The 23878-nt window shown below is 36.8% G+C and overlaps 1 protein-coding gene across 4 annotated transcripts in view; it reads left to right on the forward strand.

Annotated features, from left to right (window-relative positions):
• LOC126177082 (cyclin-L1) overlaps positions 1 to 23878 on the forward strand; it is a 64318-nt gene that overhangs the window by 35472 nt on the left and 4968 nt on the right. For 2 of the 4 annotated variants that reach the window (XM_049924326.1, XM_049924328.1), the window contains exons 3-8: positions 14278 to 14398; positions 14496 to 14560; positions 14666 to 14870; positions 18720 to 18895; positions 19046 to 19150; positions 20493 to 20594. In XM_049924326.1, the coding sequence (XP_049780283.1) occupies positions 14278 to 14398; positions 14496 to 14560; positions 14666 to 14870; positions 18720 to 18895; positions 19046 to 19150; positions 20493 to 20594 (774 nt within the window). The remainder of the gene's footprint in view (positions 1 to 14277; positions 14399 to 14495; positions 14561 to 14665; positions 14871 to 18719; positions 18896 to 19045; positions 19151 to 20492; positions 20595 to 23878) is intronic. The other 2 variants (XM_049924327.1, XM_049924329.1) reach the window with 1 other exon arrangement.

Here is a 23878-nt window from a genome sequence, read left to right on the forward strand (position 1 = left end):
TACACTTTTTTTTTAAGATTTGAGAGAATATCTGTTACAGCACATTTTCCTCTCCAGATGAGTCATCTTGCTTCCAAAGTCCAGTTGTTCTCTAGTGAAATAATTCAGTGGTTATGTTATCCAGATTGTAGTTTTCACTGTTCTCCTTAAATCACTGTAGAATGTCATGACACAGACAATTTTCTTCTGTATCCTTGTCCAGTGGATGAACTTACACTTCATCCCTTGACAACCCGTTATTCTTCGGAAACCCTAATCATCTTGCTTCCATGTCCTGCTCCATAGCAATGATGAGCTGTTTTATCACTTTATATTCTTTACTTGTTGCTCACTTCGAGAAGTGATATTAAATGTTCTTAGTAGTGACACTTTTGGAGTGACCCAGGCTTTCCATCTCACTGCTCTGTATGTATATGTGTGACTTGCCGTATCTTTTTATTCTTTCAGCAAAGTACTTGCTGAATTTTTCGTATCACAGAGCAAAAATAAGTAACTGAAAGAAGATTCACATATCATGGTTGGCAAAATATTAAATATAGAAGTTAGGTTTACGTGACAATGGGCCTAAGCAATATATGAAATTCATGAGTAATAATAATGAGAGTTCTGGAAGAGTATAAATAGTTTAAGAGTAAAGGAGGCCATTCACCGAATGGCAGTAGCATTTGGTTTTCGAGAGAAGATCTAATGGAGAATTTATCTTCAGTAACTACGTATATCTTTGAACAAGGGAAGGAATAATTGTTCTTATTGAATTAATTATTGATCTTCCCATTCCACCCGCTCATCACAGTGGTTTTAAGCATACATTTGGCCCTCTCTTATCTTAATGTTCTTACTGCTTCTTCCAGTCAGTGTTGTCACTTTATGACTCGACATTTTATTCTGGTAATTGTGAGATGTAATAAAGGAAAATATTGTCATATTGTGTTCTCAGCAGATGTAAATATCATTCAGACACACACACACACACACACACACACACACACACACACACACACACACACACACAAACACACAATTTGCAGAAGCATCATTGGTGTATGATAGCAGGGAAATTAAGAATGTCTTGGGCAGAATTTGACGTTAATGTATGTCAAAAGTGCACATCATCACCAGTTCATGAAGTTATATTGATTATTACTATGCTCTGTATTACTCAGGTTGCTATGAAATGACATTTGATGTTTTGCCCACTACACCTGTGGTTTTGTATTTGGTTTGTGTTATAGTTAGAAACTGCCATAACATTTGGAATATTTCTGTTACAAGTGCATATCTTGAGTGAGGTTATGGTAAAATCTTGTACATTACTTTGATGGCCCTCCTCCTCTTTCCTAGTACATGGAGGAAAATCAAATACTAAAATTAAAATAGGAAGTTAGGAGCTGTAGTGTGTTTTATTCATTTTGCTTTCTGGCAATTTCTTGAGAGCAACATGGCTTTATCTAGGAACTTTTTGATCTTTAACGTGAGTGGGTGATCAATAGATATTCAACAAGAATGTTTTGTTCTCTTATTTTGATAACCCATTATAGAAAATGGGTATTCCAATTTTAACATTAGTTTGTGTGCACATGATGTTAAATCATCAGTAGCATAACAAAAAGAATAATGATATAGATGTTAACGCTTGCTACTCTGTCAGTGAGAAGTTGCCTGGTGATTAGGTTTGTAGTGATGCTTCATTATGCTTGATCCAATGTAAGAAAAGGATCTCAATTTAATAATCTGAATCATTCAAGAATGGCTAGTTCATCTCTGCTGCTTTTATGTAATATTTAGTCTGTAATATTGTAAGGAAAAAAGGTGGCAGAGAATTTCAGCATGAAGCTTAATCATTAAATTTATGATGTTGAAATAAGTTTATGTAGTTGTGCCAACAGGTTGAGTGTAAGTAAGTCTGCTGCAAGATAATGATCTTTATAAAGTTAATGCATGACAATGTTTATTGAATGCACATAATGCACTGTACATACCAAGTACAGCTCACAGTGTGATCAATAATTAAATTTTGTGATCTCATGTTAATGATTTTGAGAATTTAATATGAACTTCATTTATGATGCATGTATAATTTAATGTTAATTGTTCTTTTTCTGTATTGTCACTAGTGTGTGTCTATAATGGAGTGAGAACGAAATAGGTGCATACGCACTTCGATGCTTTTAAATCACACTGGATTCTTTAAAAGCTAATATTTGTCAGTTGTGATATGAAAACTGATTTTCTGGTGTTATTTAATGAATACTTATAACAATGAAAACAATCAATTATTGACCAATTTGGATAGATAAAAAAACTACTCACCAAGTGACGGCAGAACACACACGAAAGATGGTTGTAATTGGCAGAAGGGGAAGGAAGAGGGGTGAAGTAAAAGGACTGAAGACGTGTAAGAAAAGGGTAGATTTTGGGAAAATCACCCAGAACTGCGGGTTGGGGAGACTTACCGTATGGGATGAGAAGGAAAGACTGATTGTTGGGGACCACTTCGGATGAGATTTTAAAACCTGAGAACTCCCTTGACCTGCTGTGCTGGACGACTTTTCCGAAATGTACCCCTTTTCCTAGACCTCTCCAGTCCTTTTGCTTCACCTCTCTTCCTTCCCCTTCAACCCTTCCGCCTGAAGAAGCTTGCCAATTACAGCCATCTTTTATATGTGTGTTCTGCTGCTGCTTGGTGGGTAGATTTTTTATCCATCCATTTAATTAATGAATACTTATGAGGACTGTTGTAATCCCACTATATCTTGTCTTCTTCATTTTGTTTCATCCATCTCTGTTACAAATATTTTAGTTTCATTAGAGATCCATTTGAAATAAACATTTTTCATAGCAGTGAGTTTCACTATATTTTCAACTTTTCAGTCATTTAATTATGATTTGGTTACTGTAGCCCTTTTGGAACATTTTTCTTCCCTGCTTTTTTCTTGTATGCTTTCTGATTCAATATTCTTTTATTTCTTATTCATTCTATAGCACATCAGTGTTTGATCTTTCCAAATTACTGTTCATACTCTGCACATTGTATTAATGCTCATCTAATACCTTCTAATAACTTTCTTTGTGCATTATCCAGTTTACTGTATAATATAACTCTGTCTGTGTGGGTTATTAACAATGCCTCAGATGTTTTCATTACACTTTCATTCTGTGGCATAATATTTGAGTTGCTGCTTCAGGCAAAAGCACATCATTATCTTCAGATATTTAGTGTATTCACAAAATACACAGAATTTTTAAAAAAAGTTTGATCTTCGATTTCAGATGAAGTTCTTTGACAGTTTTCAAAATGGGAATCCTACAGTTCTCACAAAAGTTGGGCAAAAATTTTAAGAACAATATTAAGTCTTGTTTTTTAGTACTTCTGTACACCAACCTTCCACCCTACAACAACAAAGTTTCTAATTTAGTGAATTTATTACAACCAGCTAATTTTTTAGTGTAAAATGAACCACTGTGGCAGATGAGTAGAGCGCTCTTAAAATTCCACCAACCACTTTCCCAGGTTATTCAGTGTATTGTCTGTTCATGATTATTTTCCATAGTACATTCATATTTTCGTTGTTGGAGGGATAATAGGATCTGGTCCTGTCAAAAAAGAGGGGAGGGGGGGGCATAGATGGAGCTGCAGAAGACTGAGAATAAGTATTCCATGGCATTAATAGAAAGTTTAGAAAAGTAGACTTCAAACTGCTCAGACATCTTATTTTTATATTGTTACTAGAACAGGAATATGACAATACTAGGAAACATTACTATTAGGAATGAAGTATCTGGTCAGCTTCTATAGTGTTTTACATGCAGTTATTAAACATCATAGCCAGCTGAATTCATTTTAAAAGCTTTATAAATATGAGAGGAAACGTGAAATCACTGAAAATGTTTTTAATTTAATCTTAATAATTATGGCACACGCATGGTGTATGCTCATTGTTCATGTGAGTAAAGCTTCACACACCTCTCTCAAGGTTGTGAGTTCTGAGAGCTCACATTTCTTTTGTATTTGAACAAATTTCAAATATAGTTAATTGGGTACCATGAAATAACTTCCCTGAAATCAAAAAATCAGTGAATTAGTTTTAATGTGTCAAGAGAAGAGAACACACTGTAATAGAGTATGAGAAATAGACAAATTTGCAATGGGGAGGCGGATTGTATGGTGTAGGGGAAAAAAATGTTATTGCATCTTGTTTATAACCCCTTGAAAATACTCTTCACAGAGCTGATGCTAGTTTAGTTTTTAAATTGGAGCTTCAAAATGTGGCACATTTCTGCATTTTTTGTTGCCAATTGTGGTTAGTATTTAGTTTGGTGTCATGTAACTGCTTGATTGTGTTCAATAGCTTGCTTAAATTTTGCGTGAAAGTGCCAAGAACATCTACTGTTCACACTGCTTGCCATGTAGGAAAATCTAATTATTCACTGAAGTAGTCCAGCTTCACATTCTCTAATTTTGACCTTCTGAAATCAATACATTGTCTTTCCCATTGAAACTGCCATCCTTTTATTTGATTTATTTTCCTCTTAACCTATGCAACAAATACTTTTCAGTTGATGTACTACTCTTGCAGGCCTAACTACTTCTATTGTAGGCTGAGCCATCGATCGACCCATTCCAGTTTTGCATGGATATCGTGAAGTATCTACAGCCAGATGACATGTCTGGCATAGATTATTTACACAAACCTTCCTTGTAAATCAGTCGGTGTTCTAACCAAAACTGTAACAAAATTCTTTTAGTGGGTCCCAAGATTAGCCTTAAGATAGAGATAGTAAACAGTGTTAGTGGACTTAAAATTAGTAATAGGTATAGGAGTTACATTTTCACACTGACCAGATGTAACTTCAGTAACTTTATTTATGTAAAGCACTTTGGTACATAGTGCATAGAATCTCACCTAATAATTGGGATTGACAATAAGAAACATTGGAAAGAAAGGGCAGTGTATCAATTTTTTCCTGTCCCAAGCTTCACATTCACCTTATGTGAGCATGATTAGGATATTTTGTATTCATTGAATTAATTTTTCTGGAGGTATGGGGAGAGGGTGGGTTGTCTTTGACATAGTTGTTATACTTGTGGTATGATGTGTAGTTAATCAAATATTATTTATAGTGACATTTAACACACACTCAGGTGAGTTGCTTTTTTATTTTGGCATCATAAAACCAATCTTTCATTTTGTTATCAATTGCAAGAATGGTTACAGTACACATGTGAAAAGAAATTACTGTAACCGCTTCATTCGCAAATATAACAATGGATACTCTGGGTTGGAATGTCAACAATATTAGGAAAAGAATAGATTGCTATTCAGTGTAGAGATGACCCGTCAAGTTGCAGACAGGCACAATGAAAAGAATGTTACACTTTGTGGCTTTTGGTCAAAGCCTTCTTCAGCAAAGGAAAACCACAAATAGATCCACTCAAACAATCGCACCTCATGCACAAATGACGACTGTCACCAGCGGCTCTGATCAGAATGTGACTGTTTCACTTCAAATGTGAACATTTTAGCTGAGGCTTTACCATGACTGTTATTGGCATGAAATGAAACAATAAGTTTACTGTTCCCAGTCACTGTTTATTTATCTCCATGATGCGTTTCAAAGGTTTAGACCTTCATCATCAGGTGGATTTACATTTGTTAGTATGACATTTGTGCATGTCGTGTTACGATTTTTTGGTGGAACTTGTGGCACTGTCTAGTGGAGAAATAAAACACCATTTCAGAGCATAGTTTTGGGTTTCTTTTTACAAAAAAACATTTAATTTTTTGTCAAAAGAAATCCAAAACCATGCTTTGAAATAGTGTTTTGTTTCTCTGCTAGACAGTGCCACAAGTTCCTCCAAAAAATCGTAACACAACACACACACAAATGTCATACTAACAAATGTAAATCCACCTGATGATGGGGGTTTAAACCTTTGAAACGCGTTGTGGAGATAAACAAACAGTGACTAGTAACAGTAAACTTGTTTCATTTAATGTCTGTTTCACGTCAAGTAGTAGTGAGTGCTAGTGCATTGTCCATTTTGAGGTCTCCTGGAGAGAGTTGTTCAGATTTCAAGATGTCAGGTGCATAAAGTATTATTCTAAGATGACACCACTCTCTGATTAGAAAAAGGTCATATTAAAACTGGTAGAGTTGTCATCCTTATTGTGATATAGCATCACGTGTGTGTGTGTGTGTGTGTGTGTGTGTGTGTGTGTGTGCGCGCGCGCACACACACTGCATGCGTGCATTACATTGTAAATGTAATGCTGGAATGGTTGATATGTATATACTACATTTTATAAAATTTAGTCAGTTGTGTGATTTTTCTAAATCAGACATGTCAGAAGATACGAGAGCAAGTCGGTAAGTAAAGGCAATTTTTTCCTACCTCATAAGTGGACATGACTGATTCAACAATAGCATGCCTTATCTTAATCACACTGTTGTTTTTTGTAATAGCTGTGTTGTTTCAGTGAGTTGCTCTATTCATGGTGATTTCAGAACATTTTTTTTTAATAGTGCCCCATGACGGAAGTGATTAAATTTATTTATGGGGAAGGAACTACAGCTTAGAAACGTATTCACAGATGCGACTGCAGTATGGTGATAGCTGTTTTAGTGAATGAAAAATTTATGGGTAGCTGAAATGCCTTAAATATGGACATATGTGTGTATTGCAATGAAAAGTGTTCAGGCTGGTTAGCGTTTTGAAAACATAGGACCAGTGAAGCAACTGAGTGAAAGCTACAACTGTCCATGAATTTCTAAACAGTCACAGAGTTGTGCTTGTTGGGAACCATGTCAACTGACACTCACACAGGAACATCGGAAATATAGAAATTACATTTAAGGTGTTTCAAAGACGGAAGAGGAGACTTCATCAGTCACATAGTAACCGTTGGTGAGATGTGGCTCCATCACTATAAACCACAGAGTAAGATTTCACCTTCACCTACAGGAAAAAATTACAAAAAGCCAAGTTTCTGTAAGATTGTTGATAATGACAGCATTTTGTTATGTAAATGGCCCATTGCTGAGTACTTACTGTGCTAGGGGCAAACAGTGAAGATTGACAGCTACAGTGAGATATGAAACCCACAATTGGAACAAAGGCTTTCAAAAGTTGTAATTTTGATTTTGCTTCAGCTTGAGAAACAATAAAGTGCATATAAAATTATGGTTTTAAGCTGCTGAAACAAGACCTTACACTTCTGACCTAGCTGTAATCGATTTCCACCTTTTTGGTCTGGTGTGGGATCACCTGTGTAAATCCATATGTTTGTCAGATGACGTGGTTGTGGAGGCAGTACATAAGTGGTTGTGCACAGTGCCACAAAGCTGCCTCTAGGCTATAATTAGAGTGTCTTTCAAGGGATGAGCAAAATACATAGTGGTTGGGGGAGATTGTGCTGAGAAGTTCTGTTGGTTGCAATTTCTTTTTCCAGTAAAATATTTATTTTAAAAAATTGTCTTTACTTTTTGACTTACTCTTTACTTTAATAAATTTCATGCATTTGCATGCGCTCTCCCTTTATGAAACTTCTGATGATTGATACCAGTTGATGACTGTGGAAGAACAGAGAGGAAAAAATGCTTCAAGATGGAGAAGGAATTTGGAAGTCAGTCGCAAATGTGCTTTGTATTGCAGATGTAGATTTCAGATATTGAGTAGCAAACTTCAGTGTGTGAAGACCAACTCATACAGACTTGTCAAGCTTGTGAAAACACGTTACTATAAGACTCCAAAAGGTATGTAGACAGATTGAATTACAGTCTTTCTCTGTACCTGTTAGTAGTAACGTGTTATCACAAGCTTGACAAGTGTACGTGACTCGATTTTAACGTACTGAAGGTAGCTACTCAGTTGCTGAAATGAAGGTCTGCAATAAAATACAGATCAGATTTGCAGCTGATTGCTGAATTCCTTTTCCTTTTTTTGAAATATACTACAGTTGCTGTGCACAACTGTTCTGATGGAATCAAACTTGGTGAAAAAGTATTTCATTGTAACTCGTATAACAAAAGTGGTTTTTCATAATGCAGCTGACAGGTAGTTAAATATGAACTGATTTTATAAATATTATATCGTCGTTAAAATATACTTCTTAGATTGTCCTGTTGAGCCTCCTTTTCCGCAATCATTGTTTTATGATCTCCTACTACTCATCACGGATGTATTGTAGCTAAAAATGGTTCGATATGTGATAAAGTTTATAGGTACTTAACGACTTACCTCAACCAACAGTAGTGAATCCTGTATGTTGTAAGAAGTATTGCCATCCAGAACAGTATTAATCAAAAAGTCGTATTCCAGCCTTATCACTTCCTCCACATTTTCACCTGTTTGTACCAGTGCTTGTAACTATCTGTTGTTACAGAAACATTTGTATTTATTTAAACTATGAGTAGTTCTCATTTAACCAATCACATTTGATTCATCTGTACTCTTATGGGGGTAAATTTCCAAATTTAGGTTTTCAGAGTAAGTTTGATTCGATATTTGCTTTATACCCTTTTGTAAATGATATTTAAAACTATACACATTGAAGACTGATCTTTAAGGGAAGTTTCTAACTCTTTAATTGTCCCATCTCAGTAACATTTTGATTTCTGTTGTGTTGATGTAGCCTCCATTAGCCGGACGGAGTGGTCGTGCGGTTGTAGGCACTACAGTCTGGAACCAAGCGACCACTACGGTCGGAGGTTCGAATCCTGCCTTGGGCATGGATGTGTGTGATGTCCTTAGGTTAGTTAGGTTTAATTAGTTCTAAGTTCTAGGCGACTGATGACCTCAGAAGTTAAGTCGCATAGTGCTCAGAGCCATTTTTTAGCTTCCATTACTCATTAGTAAGATAATTGCATGCATACTCAAGAGACTAAACCATGGAATATTTGTATCTGTTGGGTTGAACTTCACATTTCCTAAACTTACTGAAGAAGGCAGCTATTTTACAGAAGAATTTACTGGAAATTATTGTCTGTAACATGTCTTTCTGGTTGCTGTACTGCCTCTGCAATGGGATGCTTCAAAGCAAATTAAATCATGTTATTCTGAAGTAGATGTGAAAAATTCCTTGCCCTCAAGCTAGGTGATCGGTACTTACAGACTTTTTGTGCTTACTACATTGCTAGAAATTTTTTCGTCTGATAGCCAGGTGAACCTGATTCAATGTGATACTACTGTGATGACTGGTATGACAAATTTCTCACATTACCGAATTTTTGTAGAAATATGATATGTGAACTTCTGAAGAAGGCTGTATTGAAAGTTGTGAAATCAACATGATAATTATAATCCATTTGCTTTCCATTGAATGTGCCTTACAATTTAGGAACTTCTGTGTTTCAGTTTGTCACATTCAGGTTTCCTGCTTCAGTGTAATAGATCAGATAAAGAATAATGTATAGGATATAAGGGGAACCTGTTAGTGTCTTTCTGTTATGTATCTGATAAATAGTAATGTGAAGTGGAAAAAGGGAACCTGTCATGTTTGCGGCTTCACACTAGTCATATGCACAGGTGTATGATTTCCAGGTATTTTGTGTGTAATATAAAGTGGACCCTAAAAAGTTTAATAAAAAGTAAAGGAATTTGAAACTAATTTGCTTATGGAGTTTGTAACATTGCAAAAAGGGATTCAGCTTATTAGCAGAGGCTGTCGAGACATTTCCTTTAGTTACTTAATGCCATTTGTTATGGTATTCAAATCAGTTTGCATATCCATTTCATTACCGTTGCTATAAAGTACCTCGAGACCTAACAGCTGTAGTTACCAGAGAGTGACCACTTACCTGTGTCACCCTGGTAGTTGTGAAACGTGTGAATTTCGTGATGAATCACCTTCCTGCATTAAGATGCACGATTATGTTGCATGAATATGCCACAGTGTTACTCAGTGTACTGCTTCATCCTGCCATTGTTTATGTTTGATAACTAACCTTTTTGAACATATCTTAAAAGTGCTGCATTATACAGTGTTACAAAATTTGACTTTAATTTTTTTTCTCCCATATTGTAGAGAATGCTATTCTATTTTTGGCTAAAATTGTGTACTGAAAAATGCGTTTGAATATTGGAGTATAGCATCTCCTTGCCTTTTCCTATTTCACTGCCCATGTTACTTACACTCAGACTCTTACCGTGAATGTTGTCTACAGTCTATTGCAGCAGCTATAATGAATTGTCAGATATTCCTGTAAAAGCATGGCCATTTGCACAATAGTATGTTCCAAACACCTCAGATGAACTTTAATCCATGGAATGTAGCACTCTCAAGAAACATCAGCATATCAGCTATTTTTTATAAGTTACATACTTTTGTTCTTCTGCCGTGAACACATCCACTAGAATCACTATGCAGGTGTCTATGGTACCAACTGTGTATCTAATTGTATCTGGGTCCCCTTCAACTCTCATAATTTCCATGAGTACTTTACACACATATAATCATAGATCTATATAACTTTTTAAGGTGATTCAGATACATTGTTACTTAAGAAATATTTCTATAAACCCGTTATTTTGTCAAAGTGTTGGCATGAGGTTTCACTAAGTTGTTATAGAAATGTTAATGAATATCCCAATACTAATGCAAGAACTAATTTATCAGTACACATTCTTTTATTAAACAGTGTACATTTGCTTTCAGTGCATCACGCAAAGAGCAGCACATAAACTGTTGTGACATGCTACTTACATGTTTCAGCGACTATTACCAGAACAGAAGAAATAGGGTAGTAGATATGGGTGTATATACGGGGTGTGCATAATGTCCGGGACCACTTTCAATTATTTATTGCACGAGAACTAAACATTGTACAGATGTCATACATATTGCATTTTGAAGAGAAACTCTGAAAGGTTTTGTTTTTTTTAAACAAAAATTCGATATGCGGTCATGAGTGACCTGGCAGATGTCAATACGGTAATCAAATTCTTGCCATACCCGTCCTAGATGACATTGTCGACTGTAGCAGTCGCTTTCCGTATTCTCTCCCAGAGCTCCGCTACATCATGTGGTAGAGGCGGTACATACATCAGATCTTTCATGTGTCCCTACAGAAAAAAAGTCACACGGAGTGAGATCTGGTGATCGGGAAGGCCATTTCATGAAACAGGTCGCTCTGCACCTGAACTCGCCATGTTTGCGACTAGCTCTGACTATCTTGTGCAATAAATAATTGAAAGTGTTCCCAGACTTTATGTACACCCTGTATATGCAGACTGAAGTGGCGAATGAAAATTTATACTATGCCCGGGATTCAAACATGGGTCACCTGCTCGCTAGGCAGATACACTCTAACCACTACTCTACCCTGGCCGAGTAGCTTTGCGCGATTGCACAGGATTGCACAGACTAGCCCAGACTTGATCTTAATTCCCATTTATGCCTCAGCCAGCTTCGTATTCCCACGAAGCTCGAACAGCATTGCAGAGGCTCTCCAGCTATATTGGAATAGCACATCAGCATTGAACAAAACAGGGGATCCTGCCTGAAATCCAGTTCTAGGTACTTTTATCAAATAAAATAATATGGTTCCAGAGGCTTTACCAAGTGTTAAACATTTATGATGTATATATGCAGACCGAAGCGACGTCCGTTCAGTCTGCATATATACATCACAGGTATTTGACACTTGGTACAGTCTCTGGAACCATGTGGTTTTATTTGAGTATGTACTGACTCCATACAGGAATTTTTAATTATTGCTGGTATTGGTTAGGTGGTAAAACACTGGACTTTGGTTGGGAGAACCATAAGAAATTATTGTTCAGCCATCAGGAGCTACGTTTCCCATGACTTCGACAAATCGCCTTAGCCAATTATCAGGATTTCTTTGTAAAGTACACAGGTGATTCACTTAGTAAATATGAGCTTGTGCTCCCTCTCTAATGAGCTCAATTTCTTTTTGATCATGGCTGCTAAAATGTTAAACAAAAACTCTATTGAATTACCAGTAACAAAATTTGTCAAATGTTCGTGAATATAGAAATATGTGAAATAATTGTATAATAAGCATTCTAAGGGCAAAAAAAACCATAACTTTGCTTCAATTAGAAGAGGGATAAGTATTATGAGAAACAATGTTAAAAGATTCACTAAAATCTTAATCTTCTCCCACTTAGAGTTATGTAATAGTTTTGCTGTTACTGCAGCAATTCAATGATGTTATCTCATTGGGAGTTTTTAAAAGGAAAAAAAGTACCATTGTGTACCCAGTAAAGAATGTAGGTGAATCAGTCCATTGTTACAGGAAGGTGTTCAAACAGTAAGGTTGTAGTCTGTTTTGCTTTTAGTATCATTACAAAGTACATATTTTCATTGTAATCATATAATATGTTTTGTGCACTAACTTTTGTTTCATTTCAACATAGTCATAAGTGGACTACTAGAGAGATTGGGACTACTAGAGAGATTGCAAGTGGGCCAGATCAAATTCATCATCGTCTTAGTTATTATACGGTTAAAATAAAGTGGTATTATGATACTCTTAACTGTGTACTCATTGACTGTTCAAACACTTTGCTGCCATTATTGTTCAAAAATGTCACAGAAACTGATTACGGTGTGTGATGTAATGAAAAGAATGAATTTTTTAGTAGATTTCTTCATCATTTTACGGAAATTGTGGCTCTTTGAAACAAAATAACTGATCTGCTGGTAAGTATACATTATAGGTCAAACCATGCTTGTGGAAGACAATATGCAAATGTAAGCCACAGAAATGAAATGTGTTCGTATGTTTTCTCCCCCCCCCCCCCCCTTTCCCCTCAAACTGGCTCTTCGTCTTTTTCTCTACATTTTTTATCACATTTGAAAACATATTTACCTATAAGAAGTGTTATAAGTTGTTAACTTTTTGTGTGTTTACATATTTCTATTAGCTTTATATCTCACATTGTCTTGCAGTGGATTTCTCTTTAAACCTGTTGGCTTGGTTATTGTTTCCCCAGAACAATTATGGGTTTGAATGTCACATTCTGCAAATTAGTTGCTATGTGCAATGAAAAGGGCACTAAAAGTCTCCAAAAGAAGGTCACAGTGTACACCAGAATGTATGTATTTGTTACTTAACACCAGTGTAAGGAAAGATCTACATGAAAATGTATTGCCCTGTTTAACAATTTCTCTGTTGTTGAGATTCCTTCTGAGAATTTTGCTAATCATTTTTTTAAAAAAATGCTTTGAGTCTACAAGTAAGTTTGTGTTAATCACTTCAAATTGCAAAATGTAGTTTTAGCAGTAATTCCATATACGGGGAAATTATTTTGGTAAGTATTGAGGGCTAACCTTTTTTCCACAGCTAGTTTCCAATAGATTCCACAGAGTGCAGTGAATATTCTGAATGAACATGAAAGTTCCTTTTTGGAAAATGGAAATCAGTTTGTGTATAGTGCAAAACCAGGTAACAAAGGTGTGTGTGATTGTTTGTGTGAAAGGTATGTAGAACTAGGTATGTTGTGAAACTTAAACATAAGCTGTTGACATTTAAGAGAAACATTGACTTTTGAAGTTTTGACTGTTTCCCAGTCAGAAACTGATTCATCGCTGTGAAGTTTTGACTTTCTCAATCAGAAGCCGATTTATGGAAGTGAATTTTCAACTTTTCCCACATCAGCTGCTGATTTATTGATGGATGTGATGCAGTACTTCACTGGCATACTTTTGGAGGTGCTTCAAGAAAAGTTGTCTGAGTGTTCAACAATGAAGAAAGAAGAAATTCAGTGGAAGTGTGCAGCAGTTATAACGAAACTTAAGACTTGGTAAGGTGTTGGCTCAGAGGAATACTATTGTCAGTAAAGTACTGTTTGTACAGAAGGAAACATGCTAGGGGACTTGCTCTGGATTTTCAAAGAGAATTGTGCAAAGCACCTTGTGGATGGAAACTGTTCTGTTTATTAATTTTTAGTTCTGACACTGTTGTGTAAGTTAATTACTGTCCTTGGTGTCGCTGTCACAAAAAAGTTAATGGTATAAAGCCTATTGTTTCAAGCAAAAGAAAAGATTTTGTTAGGTTATAGGTTATGTGTAAGTATTTAAGATTTGGCAATTACACATCATTAAAGTCCTATACCAGTTAATAATGATTAATCACTGTTCTGTTTACAGCACATTTGAAGCATTTCATCCAACTACACAATGTGTGTGTTACAACCTACTACAGACCAGAAGAAGTGTTCATGTTATTTTGGAGAAAAGAATTTTTTGTTCAACTCTTGCTGTTTGGAATATTTATTGCTTAGAGTTTGGTTGCTTTTGTATGTTACAGGACTATCCAGCCAATGATACTGGACCAGAATTATATAGCTCTCAAAACTCAGGTCATTAAGGCAGAAAGGAGAGTGTTAAAAGAGCTTGGTTTCTGTGTTCATGTAAAACATCCTCACAAGGTTAGAAAGTGCTAGTAAAAGCTTAAGATTTTCAATATTATTATTGGTATATTTCATCATTAATTGTATAAATAATGAAATATTTTTCTTCTTTCAGTTAATAGTAATGTACCTGCAAGTTCTGTGCTTCGAAAAACACCAAACTCTCATGCAGTTGGCATGGTAAGAATATCTTGTCACACATTTTCATAGAGTTATATTAATCTATTATTAAATTTGTTACTGTTACAGAATACTAAAAAGGATCACACCATTGTTTCTTTGCAGGAATTACATGAATGATTCTTTGCGAACTGATGTCTTTGTACGATATCAGCCAGAGACAGTTGCTTGTGCTTGCATTTACCTAACATCCCGTCGACTAGGTATTCCACTTCCAAAATCCCCAGCCTGGTACAGCCTGTTCCGTGTTGAAGAAAAAGACATTCAAGATGTGTGTATGCGCATTTTACGCCTCTATGCCCGCAAGAAGGTATAAACAAAACGAAAATAGATGACCATTAGTACTACCTGTAGTATAAATTGATATCGATTTGCCTCTGCTTTTTATTAAACTTTGCTTCAGTTACGTTTAAGCAGTTTTATGTGGTGATATATGGTGTTATACCCAGATTAGAATTACAAAGTGATTGGTAGCGGGTAGCATACAGGACAGCTACCAATTAACAAGCAATCAGAGAACAATCGTGGTCACACCTCCTATTATGCTCATTGTTTTAATATTGCTCTGCTAATCAGGTACCAGTTGCCATAGTTTGTTGCAGACAGTGCTTATGAGCGGTAATATAACAGTGGTGTTGCTTTTTCTGGTTTGTGTGGTTTTTCTATGTATGATGAGTATTCTACTCAACAGACTGCCCTAAACTAGCTGTGCAAGTGCACAGAGGAATGTTAGGACTTTTTCCACCTTCTAAGTAAACCCAATACTATATGTTGATGGACATTGTGTTTCCAGTGTGGAAATGCCCGCCTGTTGCTGGCACAGTTATATTGTGTACACAGACAAATATTAACCAACATCGCCCCCTTCCGTGCTCTACTATCAATCACTTTGTTACTTTGATTGAAGTATAGTTCTTGCAACTTCCTAAAAATTTTATTTATTCTTTGTATTTGATTTTTGTCACTAAGATGGTCATTTTGTATCTACATGTTTGATTCTGTGCCACCTATCTGACAGTCAGACTTCCTCTATTTAATTGTACAATGTTTAGGTGTCTTGGGAGGTCTTCTATCATGTGAATTAGTTTTTGCCTGTTAATTACGTTGAGTTTCCATATCTCACTGGGGCATAGTTTAAGAAAAGCTTTTTTCCCCAAGAACACAGTCACAAACATGCAAGGTGTGTGAGAAAATGAGATAAATTTTTTACCAAACAACAATATTGTTGCTTTCAAAGTAGTTTCCTTCAGCAGCTATACACTGGCAGAGTAGTTGTTGCCAGTCTCGGTAGCAGCACTGAAAGGCTCCAATTGAGAGGGCCTTTAGAATGTCAGTCACATCCTTTCAAATGTTCTCCAGAATCCCAAGACATCCTTTTGAGACATTTTTCAGTTTTGGGAAAAGAAAAAAAGTCACAAGGACTCAGATCAGGTAAATGGGGGGAAGGGGGTTGTGGAACAATAGGAATGCCTTTTTAGGTCAAAAATTGATGGAAGTGGCCATGTGACGTATGGAATTTTCATGATGCAGCATCCACGTGTCTACAGTGTTCGGTCTCACTCGATTCATCCTTTTCATGAGCCTTTCAGGGATATCTTTGTAAAATACTTGGTTGACAGTTTGTCCAGGGGGAACAACTTCTTTATGCTTGGTACACCTACTACCAAAAAACACCAAATCTGTGTTGTTTTGACTAGCTCATTCTGGCTTTTTATTTGCCGAGGAGATGTTTGTGTACCACTCCTCACTTTATTGCTTTGTCCCAGGATCATAACCAAAAATCGCCTGTGATTACATGACCTTGCCACTCGAGGTCATTGGAAATCCTTTCAAGATAAGTGCACTTGCTACTTCGAGTGTACTGCTCAGTTGTGAGGTTTTATGGTACAATTTTTTTGCAAAACTTCGGTCAAAGTTTAATATATGCTGAAAATCTTCCTAATGTCAGTCGGATCTCAAAAGAGAAAACATAATACGTTCAACATCTCTGTAAGTTTTTGAAGTTGAAGGTCCCCCTCAGTGAGGTCCATCTTTAAGCATGTTATCAGCCTTCCAGAAATGATTTGTGCCAATGAAAAACGTGTCTTGATAAGGAATATTTCCCATAGACCTGTTTCAGTTTTTCAAAAGGACACATTCAAGTACGTTCCAAGTTCAACACAAATCTTGATTGCATAACATTGCTCTAAATTCTGCTGTTCCATTTTTGTAACACACAAAAAAAAAGCACAACTTCACTGATTGCACACTCGGAAATCACATGATGGCTGTATGGAGCTGAAAAGCAGACTGAATATCTGGAAGGGATGAACACACCAATCTACAAAAGTAGAACAACACAGTGTTGCCAGATTGCTCAGTGTTGTTTGGCTCATTACTTTTTTTGCACACCTCATACATTAATTAAAAATCATTGGATAAAGTGACAGCATTGTAGTGTGCAAGTCCTTTTGAAGTGTCATAGTATGGGGCTTTCAATGGTCTGCTGCTCCTATTTCTTATTAGCTTGCAGAGAACAGATAATTCAGTTTCTACAGCATGCAGCATTGAACAAAGACAAGTATTGCTGCAGCAGTTGTGGGAACAAAACTTGATCGTATGTCAAGGTGCAGCCATATGCAGGTCAGGTACAAGTTTATGCATGCTGTAATTAAGTAGTTAATCATCGAAACAAAAAAAGAAAATATCTTCACTGAAAGTGGTGATGACTTGATGTTAACAGTGAGATTACTAACAAGCATATGAAAACAATGTGACTACTGTCTATAAAATACAAAACAGTGGATATGACTCAAAAGTACAGTCAGTGATAGATGGAACTCTGTATAAATGGGCTTCTGCAAACTTTTGTCTATAAGGCGACACAATGAGGACACTGAGATGTTGAATTCACTATATGGAAAGAAGGGCAGCATGCATGGTTGCAGGTTTATTTGACTTGGGGGGAGAGCATCACGGTGATACTGAAAAACTGAACTGGCAAATGCTTAAAGGTAGACAAAAACTTACTAAAGACAACTTTAAGTTATGAATTTAGGGATATACTACAGTCACTATGTATTGCCCCTGTAGGGATCGCAAAGTCAAGTTTAGACCTATCACTGTGCACATAGGAGCAGTTAAGCAATTATTATTCCCACATTCCATACTTAAAAAGGAAAAAGGTGTTCTAATTATGTGTACAATAGAAAATACCCTCTGTCGTGCACTGCACAGTATGATTAGCAGAGCATGGCTCTAGTTGCAGGTATTACTTATGACAAATGCTGGGGTTATTTTTTAAATAAGACATGGCTACTTTCGTGCCTCATCCTTCTTCATTTGATATAGTTAATCTCGGGGAAGAATCATCATACTGAGATTGCTTATCTGCAGAAGCGCCTCATATTATAAGTGACTGTATCTTACATATTCGTGGTGCAACTCCATCGTTTTGTAGTTCCACCCAGTAGAGAGTGCACAAGAACAATGTTGACATAGTCCTGTTGTCACGAAATGCGGCAGCCAGAAGTTTAGCTTGAGACTTTCATGATACCATATGGAAGTTAATGTTAAAATCTTGAAGATGAAGTAAACAGTTTACTGTACCCTCAGTTTCTGTAGGTGCTTGTGTTCACTGCTGTAGTAAACAAGAGCCTTCATGGCAACAGTTATCGTTGATGGTTGGTGTTGTTCTAGAGGACATAGCACTTGCATTGTAAAAAGAAACACAACTTGAGATAAATATTGTCTTGTGTGATTGTTTATTCAGACTAATGCCCATGCAGCCTGTTCATTTAATGCAGTGAGTGGTGACTGCTAATGAAATGCAGTAACGTGAATTATTAGTTTTAGACCAAAATACTGTTTTGAAATTTCTACATGTAATCAGCTAAGTGTTCTCAGCAGAAGAGGAGAATCGAAAAATGTCAACAGCTCTACAGGTTAAAAATAGTAACTTGATAATTCACAGGGGAGGCTAAGGGATAAGAACAGGCAATTGTAACATAAATGGATGACGTTGGTCACAGAAATTAAGTTACGAAATTCGTTTGTTTGCTTATATTGCGTATAATGTTTTACTGTGTTAATATTTGAGAAATATTTTATCCATGCATTTTAAAGAGTCATCTGATAAATTACAAAATTGTTGATTGTAATTGAAGATACTTAATTGCAGCCAAATTCTGAAGAGTTGGAGAGGCGTGTAGAGGAGCTTAGGAAACAATACCAAGAAGCGCGATTAAAAGCTCGAGGTACAAATAGTACAGGTACTGGAGGTGGTGCAGGGAGCAATAGCCCTGGCTCACCTTCACGAGCTCGACATACTTCTCCACGATGGGGTGGCTTTATCAGGTATATTTTGATTGAAATACTATTTCTATACATTTGTCAGCTGAATCACTGACAACAATTTCAAACACATGTAAAATATATTGTTGTTTTCGTGACACAAGTACAGCTGTACATTTTTGTGGCTCTTTCCATTTTTTCATTTATTTACAGCCGAAATAATCACAACTCTGAAAAACACAGGAGTCGAAGTAGAACAAGATCTCCAAGCCATAGCCCACCACCTTCAAAGCACAGCAAAAAGTCCAAAAAAACAAGGTGAGTCAAAATTGAACATCATCTAAATTTAGATGATGTTTACCTCTTATGAACAGTATCCATCTATTATAAGTTCTCTGACTAAGGCATTAATATAGTGTTACTGGTTCTGCCTTTATTTACTGAAAATAGGCTCTGTTTGTTATAATATGTTGCTCAGCATATGTTTTCAAATAATTTCTCTGAGAAGCCTTCTTTTACAATGAGCTTGATCTTGAGTGAGTCAAATCTTTGTGTGTTCGGTTTTGAGGATACATTACAAACCTGGAAAATTTGGAGGTTGTTCAAATATTGAGTCAGGCTTTTTAGAGAGAAACCGGAGGACATGGCTACTACATTTGCTATAGTGTTGTTGTATTGCAAAAAAAAAAAAAAAGCTAATGAAGTCAAGGGAAACTAATTGGTTTGAAATAAGGAAGTGTTTCAGTACAGCAAATTTATTATTCTGCCTGGATGTACAAATTCTGTTTGAATGATGCCTCTACTGTTAGCTGACAATGAGGCAGTGTGTATTTCTTGTAGTTTTGAGACCATGAGAGCTGCAGTATGCGTCCTGGTGTTGTCGTGAAGGAAGATGGTCTCTTGAATCAAACTTCTGTGATGATCATTTTCCAGCTCCATTAAATTAATCTGGCCTGTTAGGCCTATTGCAATTTCTGATACTCACCTGTCGATCATGTTAAAGAATGTCTCTAACTGCACAAATGTTTTCATTTGTAGTGCTGGTCTAAGGATTGTGATCATGTTCCTGATTTTCCATTTGTTGTTGTCCTTCCTTAAAGTATTTTTTTCAGAGGCGCACACACACAAGACTTTGACAGTGTTTGGTCCCCAAACTATGCAGTTAATCTCTGAAAGATTTCCATCTCTTGAACTCTTGCAAGAGTAATAAATTTCATAATTATGTGTTGCACAGTGGAGGGGTGCAACTTTTGCTCAGACACAATGAGTGCTAGTGACGAATTGTTTGGGAATGTAGAAGGCCTGTTCTCCCCACTCCTAAGGACTTCACCCTAGCACAATAGAAGCGTAGGCTCAGCCCTTACAACTTCGGGAACAAAGTTCCTGTTTATATTTGATTTACCCTCGTACTCGCAGCTTTGATGGTAATAGTCTGAGTTGTTGGCTGACCATTAAGTTTGCCGTCGTTCTCTCTCTTTTGGTGCTAAAAATAAATATTATTTCTGATAGCTTGCGAATGTTCTGTGTGTGTGTGTGTGTGTGTGTGTGTGTGTGAGAGAGAGAGAGAGAGAGAGAGAGAGAGAGAGAGAGAGAGAGAGAGAGAGAGAGAACTAAATAAATGTTATATTGCTTGAACTGCAGGGTTTTGTGTTTATTCCAGCCGCAGTAATCACAGTTCAGACAAACACAGGAGCAGAAGCCGTACGAGATCTCCCAGTCATTCACCACCACCAGTGAAACATAAAAAGTCAAAAGCCAGCAGGTAGGGGACACATTAAGTACATAATCAGAATTTAAGTGTTTTAATGTTAAGTACCTTACATTATAATGTAACATAATTGGGTGTACAAAAAATTTACTTGCGTAGTGGCGGCAGAACAGACATCAAGGTTTAGAAATTTGCAAGGTTTCAGAGCCAGTGGCTCCTCCTGTCAGAAGGGTTGAGTTGCTCTTCTGCCAGAGGAAGGAGCCACTGGTTCCAAAAGCTTGCATATTTCTTTACCTTTGTATGTGTGTTCTCCTGCTGCTGCTTGGTGTGAGAGGTTTTTATTCATCCATTTACATTACACAGGGTGTTTAATAAAGAACGACCTGATTTCAAAACTCTATATTTATTGATAAAAACATACTACTAACATGGGATAAATTGCAAAATGCTAAAAAAAACTATAATAGTTTTAGGTATGCTATTACAAATGCTCTGTGTGTTCGCCACCACCAGCATGAACATCATCTAGAAGATAGCTAAATTTGTCATAAACTCTTCACAATCTGATTTTACAGAAGTTATGGTGGCTGTTATTCTGTTCTCCACTTCATCTATGTCATGAGGTAAAAGGGGGTGAATGGCTTTCCTTCACGTATTCCCCCAAGAAAAAAATCACATAGGGTCGTGGCCTGGCGATCTTGGGAGGCCAAGAATGCAAGGCAGTGTCTCAGGGTCCCATGTGCCCTATCCCAGCATTGAGGTGGAGTGTCATTGAAAAATTAATGTATGTTGTTGTGCCTGTGTGGTGGAGCTCCATCCTGTTTTAAGTTGTGGAAAAAGCCAGTTCTGGAACATTTGAAGGTAGCTCATTCCAATTACTGTGTTTTCCTCAAAAAAGCAAGGATGTACACTTGTTCGTGAGGATTACGGAGTCCCCATATGCGCACACTATGTCAGTTCACTTACTGCTAACATGAAATGTTGCTTCATCACTGAAAATTAGCCATGGTAAAAATTTATTGTCTTCCATGTCCTCTGGCAGAGCATTGATGAAGACCAAATGATGCCTTAACACTCACCACAATCATATGAGGCCCTGCCAGTTCTCTGCTTGCGAGGGGAGTAGACTTCTGCTCAAATGTTTGCTGAATTCTTTCCACCGTGTCATCAGAAGTGTGAGCTCAAACTGGACTCTTACCTTTGCACAGGCATCCAGTCTCTTCAGATTGGCGATAACAATTAATGATTTTTTTTGGGGGGGGGGGGGGCTGTAGGCGGATCAATGCCAGCTAGTAGCTCACTGGACTGAAATTACTGACTCACTCTTTCCAAATTATAGTGCACAAAATACCTTCTGTTGAGTGGACACCATCTTACTTGTGATTGCAAACTTGGAAGATGCATTGACTGAGATCTAGGGACAATTTTCTAAACTCTAGGCCACGCCCACTCAAAGTCTCTTATTTACTTGCCGGTAGTCCCATGTTTCGTAATAATTACTGTCCAAAATTGGATCATTCTTTTTGAAACACCTGGATTTTCAAAGATTGATTCTATATCAAGAGGCAGAGGATTCTGTTTTCTCTATAGTGCATTGTAAAAGATTAATAATTAATCAACTGTTGTCTCAAAGAAAACTGAAAGGAAACAAGTGCCACTCAGCGACATCGTGCAGTCTGTCAGTCAGTGAGAAACTCTTTCAGTAGGAACTTTAGAGCAAATTGGGAGAAACTTCATTGAGACTTGGGACACATTGACACAGCCTATTTGTGTGTAACCTTGTATGTACTTTGCCTTGAAGATTATACCTGGCAAATGTTGATGTGCATAAATACTGTATATTCCCATTTTTTCAGGGTAATGTGGGGAACAAGATGCATGAGTAATTGAGATATTTTCAAGCGCATGTTCTGAACAGTGGCTAGTGGATGGGTAATAGCAGGAGCAGCAGCAGCATCAGTGGCAAACGTCTATGTGCACCCAGACACCCCTCAGTGGAATCATCTTCCACTGCTGATAGTCCCCGTATGTGCGGCATACAAATAATTGGGAATACAGTGTATAATTAAATTTGCCATTTATTAAAATAATGGCGCTTTTAAGAGGAATGTAAACTTAAATCGGTGTCGAGTCCTCCATTTATAATTTGCTTCAAATCAAAATTAAAGTTCAAGCATTTGAGGATCATTACCAGATCAAAAATGAACTTGTATCTTATGATGACAGGTTTCCAGAAGGTTCAGTTTTTACTTTTGTTTAATATTACTTATTTTGTGAGATCAGGAACTCATTGGTTGCAGTCGTGGAGTGTTGTATATACTTACCTTGATGAGATCGCATTTAGAACTCACGTGCCAGGAAAGTAAGTTCTGTTGATCAATTGAGATGACACAAAATGTAAACTTTCTTGTGTGTGTATTGAAGTATGTTCTAACATCATTACCAGTTTTTGTTAAAACAACAGAGTTATAATTGGTGTTTCTCATCTTGGATATCCATTGAAAGAAATAAAATATTCAGGTACAAAAACGTGAGAATCAGACGAGGTCGGTATGACTTTATGGGTATGAGAAGTGTTTACCACCAGTCTCAAATGAGCTGTTGTACTGCAGTGACTGTGTCAGCCGATCATTGTCAAAGATGAAAATGCTACCCTCTGTGCTCCACAACACTTCTTTGAATTGTACTTGGTACATATTCTCAGCCCTAAAACACCACGCACAGTAGTAGAGTGAGTCATCAGAATTGGGCTGTCATTCATGTTGCTTTGTGCTGGTGTGTGCATCTACTTCAGGGAATGCTGTCTCTGTTTCAAGGGGAGTCAGTTTCATGTTGCAGTGACTGAAAAATGTTTGAAAAGTGCACAGACAGAAGTCTCATAGTGAACTGTTGATCCTTGTGCAGTTCATCTTCCAGAGGATGGACTAACTTACTTTTGTGTTTCTCACAATGGACATTTTTCTGTCCGTCATTAGATTTCCTTATTGATGAAGCATTTATGATCTGTCCGCTAAACTCCTATTCTCATGTATTTTTGAGCAGTTATTGAAAAACCAGTAAGAATTAGATGCCACTTTACTTCCAGAATTACCAGTTTCTCTCTACCTTTATATAGAATCCACATTTTAGTTAGTAATTTCCATTTGCATATTACTGAACTTATCATTTTTTTTTTTTTACTATTATCCTTACGGAGTCAAAATGTGTTAAAATTTTAATAAGAACCAGTTAGCAATAAACTATTTTCCTTTTTTCACTTCTTTGAATTACAGGATTTGAGCTATCAGAATTGTGGGGAAATTGTTGACTCAGAAAAATTACGCTGTTTCACTGATTTA

The sequence above is a fragment of the Schistocerca cancellata genome, chromosome 3, assembly GCF_023864275.1.
Source record: "Schistocerca cancellata isolate TAMUIC-IGC-003103 chromosome 3, iqSchCanc2.1, whole genome shotgun sequence".
In the NCBI taxonomy this organism is placed as follows: domain Eukaryota; kingdom Metazoa; phylum Arthropoda; class Insecta; order Orthoptera; family Acrididae; genus Schistocerca; species Schistocerca cancellata.